The 3759-nt window shown below is 41.3% G+C and overlaps 1 protein-coding gene across 1 annotated transcript in view; it reads left to right on the plus strand.

The window, feature by feature from the left end:
• Window positions 1–2218: 2218 nt before the first annotated feature.
• The window catches only part of LOC104495402 (nephronectin-like), a gene marked incomplete at its 5' end in the record, with an annotated part of 6959 nt that continues 5418 nt past the window's right edge, over window positions 2219–3759 (plus strand). The window contains 2 exons of the mRNA XM_010138367.1: window positions 2219–2314; window positions 2721–2819. Of these exons, the coding sequence (XP_010136669.1) occupies window positions 2219–2314; window positions 2721–2819 (195 nt within the window). The remainder of the gene's footprint in view (window positions 2315–2720; window positions 2820–3759) is intronic.

Here is a 3759-nt window from a genome sequence, read left to right on the forward strand (position 1 = left end):
TTCAGCAGGCTTTGTAAGTAAATACTGCAAAATTTGCTGTTGCAAGTGGTTGGCCACAGGAAGCTCAGGAAACTGCATTACCGGTTTTTATCATCCCTGAGCAAACCCACTGCAGCTGGATTTAAACAGTGCCAGCAGCTGCTGCGTGTACCACAGTGGCGGTGCTCCAGGCACACAGGACAGTTCCCACACGTGCCTACTCCGTTAGCCACCGCTCGTGGTTGTCCCTGGCTGTAATGCAGTTAGAGCAGGGTAACAGTGCGTGTGCTGTTAGGCGTCAAACCAGCTTGTACCGCTGTAAGCACGTCTGCGCAGGAGAGGCCGCAGCTGTACAGTGTGCTGCTTCAACTGTCCCGCCTATGTCTTAGAGCTCTTAGGAGAGACAGCAGTGCCCCCCTGGGAGGGATTAAGGGTGAACGAACGATGGATTTAGAGCATTCCTGTTTCAATTTTTTGCTGCCTGAGGTAAACAGGTTTTTTTCTTTATGTGATTGAATATAGTATTTGTGCATAAATATACTGCAGGGTGATTATTTGCCTGGGACTGTGCACATTTATAAGGTTTCTTTTATGTTAAATATCAAAATTCTAATCACGTAAGAAAAAACCAGATTAAACAAAGCATCAAGAATACTATTACAAACAATGTATCCTTAAAAATTAACAGGCCTTTACTACCCAAACCAACCAAAAGTCCTCGAGGCTGTTCGAGCATTAATATTCTAGACTGCAAAATAGACATAATCCAAAATCTACAAAGGATTTTAAAAAAGAGAGGGGGGAAAAAAGGCAATGATTTCAAAAATTAATATACTATGAAGGATTTAATCAGTTTCCTACAGACTTTAAGCTTTTTATTTATATATTTTTATTACACAAGATTTCCATCCAAGATCTGTAGCCTGTAGTATTACTTTTAAAATAAATTAGCATTCAGTTGACCTTTTATCTGGCTGCTCATTTCATCCCAATTCCAAAAAGCGAAAGCTACTTAGTTCTTATTTTTCATTTTCCTCTCTCATCTGTCTTTAGAGGAGCTCTTGCAGTAGTGCTATTGCATGTTGTCCTAGCGTAAAAGAAGTTCCTTCTTACCTTTGATTTGATTTCCTGAAAACAACAGTCCTTTCTTTCAGCTTAGAATTGTAAATCATCCCAATTCTTCTTGTTCGCACTTGCCTAAGAAGCCTGTGGAGATGTTAAGATACTTCCTTTAGCACTGCAAATGGAAAACGTGTCAAGTCTTCAATAGGTAAGGCCCTTACAAATGCCACAGGTGTCAGAGGTGTCTAGAACATCTAAGGACATGTCTGAAACACGTTACTACAGTTAATAATTAGGCATGAGACCTGCTTCTCAAGGGGAGGTTCCCGTCAGCTCCATCCAGTGCAGTCTGTTTGTCTTTAGTTGACAAGTGTCCATCAGGTGTGACATGGTGCGCTGTTTCTGGAGACTTACGCAGACTGGCACAGCGCCTTAGTAGTGGAAGTCTTTGTAGCCACCTGACTTTGGCAGCCATCGTTCCCACAAGGACCAGATTTCATCATGTCCCGTCTGCTGAATGTCTAATAACCTCTGAGCCTGTTAATCACCAAGAGTGTTCCTTCTCCTTGCCGCTGAGAACAGCAGCTGAAGGACAGAGTGTGTTGGAAAGCAAAAAGTGTAATTACAGTTGAATTCCAGCTGCCCCTAGAGCTCCTCCTGCTCTGCTCTCAGTACAATCTTGATAGTTTTTTGGGGAGCTCTAATCCTTTGCAGATAGACGGATGTACTTCAGCTGTGTTTCGAAGGTTAGGTGCCTGTAAACATCTGTGGAAGGTGAGTGGATTGAAAGTTTGAGCAAGGGCTTTAACGTGGCTTTATTTTATTGAGAAACCACTATCTTTAAAAGTGCATTTGGAGGGGAATAGTGTGCTTCAAGGTTAAAGCTTTTTTCTTTTTTTTTTTTGCCCCCCTGGTTAAAAGGAGCTTTCATTTGAAGAGCCTTTAGCAGATTTGGAATCACCTTTTACAGTGCTCAGATAAACGTTACAACATAAACCATAAATCACATAGGCACAAAGTTTATAACTCTTCATGTCAAAATAATTAAATATATTGAATTCTCCAAGAAAAGCACAATGCCCAGAGCTGCTTTGCTGGTTTTTTTTATTAAAGATAAGGAAGTAGGTCACTAACTACTTTTATCTCATTCATTTCTGAAAAACTACTTTTCTCACAGTTCCACGCCAGCCTGGAGTGAGCAATAATCTGTTTGAAATACTTGAAATTGAAAGAGGGATTACTGCCGATGAATTTGAGGCAAACGATGACCCAGGTAAAGATCATTTCTCCTGTTCAGGGCCTAGGGTTTAGGAATTTTTGAGGTTTCTTGGGTTTTATACATTATTACAGGACTCGTACATGTTATGCTCCTTGATTAAAGTGTGCTTTGTAAAAAGAAAAAAAATCCATCACCTAAGTACCTACGCGAAGTTTTATGGTTCCATTTCCTAACAGATTTAGCATAAAAATAGTGTGAATTGTTGATAACAACACTGGCATCTTTTTTATTGTTTTAGTCTTTTTGTAGATTCTTTTTCTAGTGCTCTTTCTGCTGCATTTAATTTTCGTATTTACTTGCTAGTGTCAGCCAGAAGGGGAATTGCTGTAGTTCCACAGCCAAATCATTCCAAATAACTTTGTTTTGTTTTTTTTTTGGACCTTCTGCTCCATCTGCCCAGGTGTGCTGGTACACAGCTGTAATTTTGATGGCGGACTGTGTGGATGGATCAAGGACAAGGATGATGATTTGCACTGGGAACCAGTGAGAGATGCGTCAGGTAAGATGCCCGTAGTATAGTTGAAGACCACCCAGGCTTGAGGTTGATGACAGTTCTTGGATTATGATGAATTTAAACAGCTTCTGTTCCCTACAGTTACGGGACACGTTTCACACCCACACCTCTTCTGGGTATAAAAACCAAACACGAGGATTCCCAGAGTGAAATTTGCACTTTATCATAGCTGGTATCTTTACAAAAGGAATGACTCCGGCGGAGCAGTAAACGTATTCAGTGAAAGATGATCTGTGTTAAAAGAATCAGAACAAAAATGTGGACTGGAGAACAACTTTTATTTATGGTGAATCAAAAGTTATTTCTCAAACCACCACACAAACACGATTATTTCCATATTACTAGCAAGACTGTAGAAAGTGCTGGAAATAGTCTTTCTTCTCCTGCCAAATACAATGTTCTAGTTTATCCTCTCAGTTTGATTTTATTGAATTCTACTCCAAGTTACAGCAACCTGTCTGTATGAAAACTGTTAAGTAACTTGAAGGAAGACAAGTGAGGTGCTTCAGTACCTAAAGCGGACCAACAAGAAAGCCAGAGAGGGACTTCTTTTTATAAGGGCATGTAGTACAAGGACAGGGTGTAATGTCTTTAAACTGGAAGAGGGTGGATTTAGATTAGATGTAAGGACAAAGTTCCTTACTGTGAGGGTGGTGAGATGCTGGAAGAGGTTGCCCAGACAGGTTGTGGGTGCCCCTGCTGTGAAAATGTTCAAGGTCAGGCTGGATGAGGCTTTGAGCAACCTTGTCTATGGAAGGTGTCCCTGCCCATGGCAGGGGTTTGAACTAGATGGTCTTTAAGGTCCTTTCCAACCCAAACTGTTCTGTGATACTCAGAGACTTCCGAGAACAGGTGTGTTTGGGATGGTAAAAGGCAGTGAGTGTGGCAGGGGAGGGTGCACTAGCCACAGGCAGGGAGGGGGGAA

Source organism: Buceros rhinoceros, unplaced genomic scaffold (assembly GCF_000710305.1).
Source record: "Buceros rhinoceros silvestris isolate BGI_N320 unplaced genomic scaffold, ASM71030v1 scaffold6446, whole genome shotgun sequence".
Lineage (NCBI taxonomy): Eukaryota > Metazoa > Chordata > Aves > Bucerotiformes > Bucerotidae > Buceros > Buceros rhinoceros.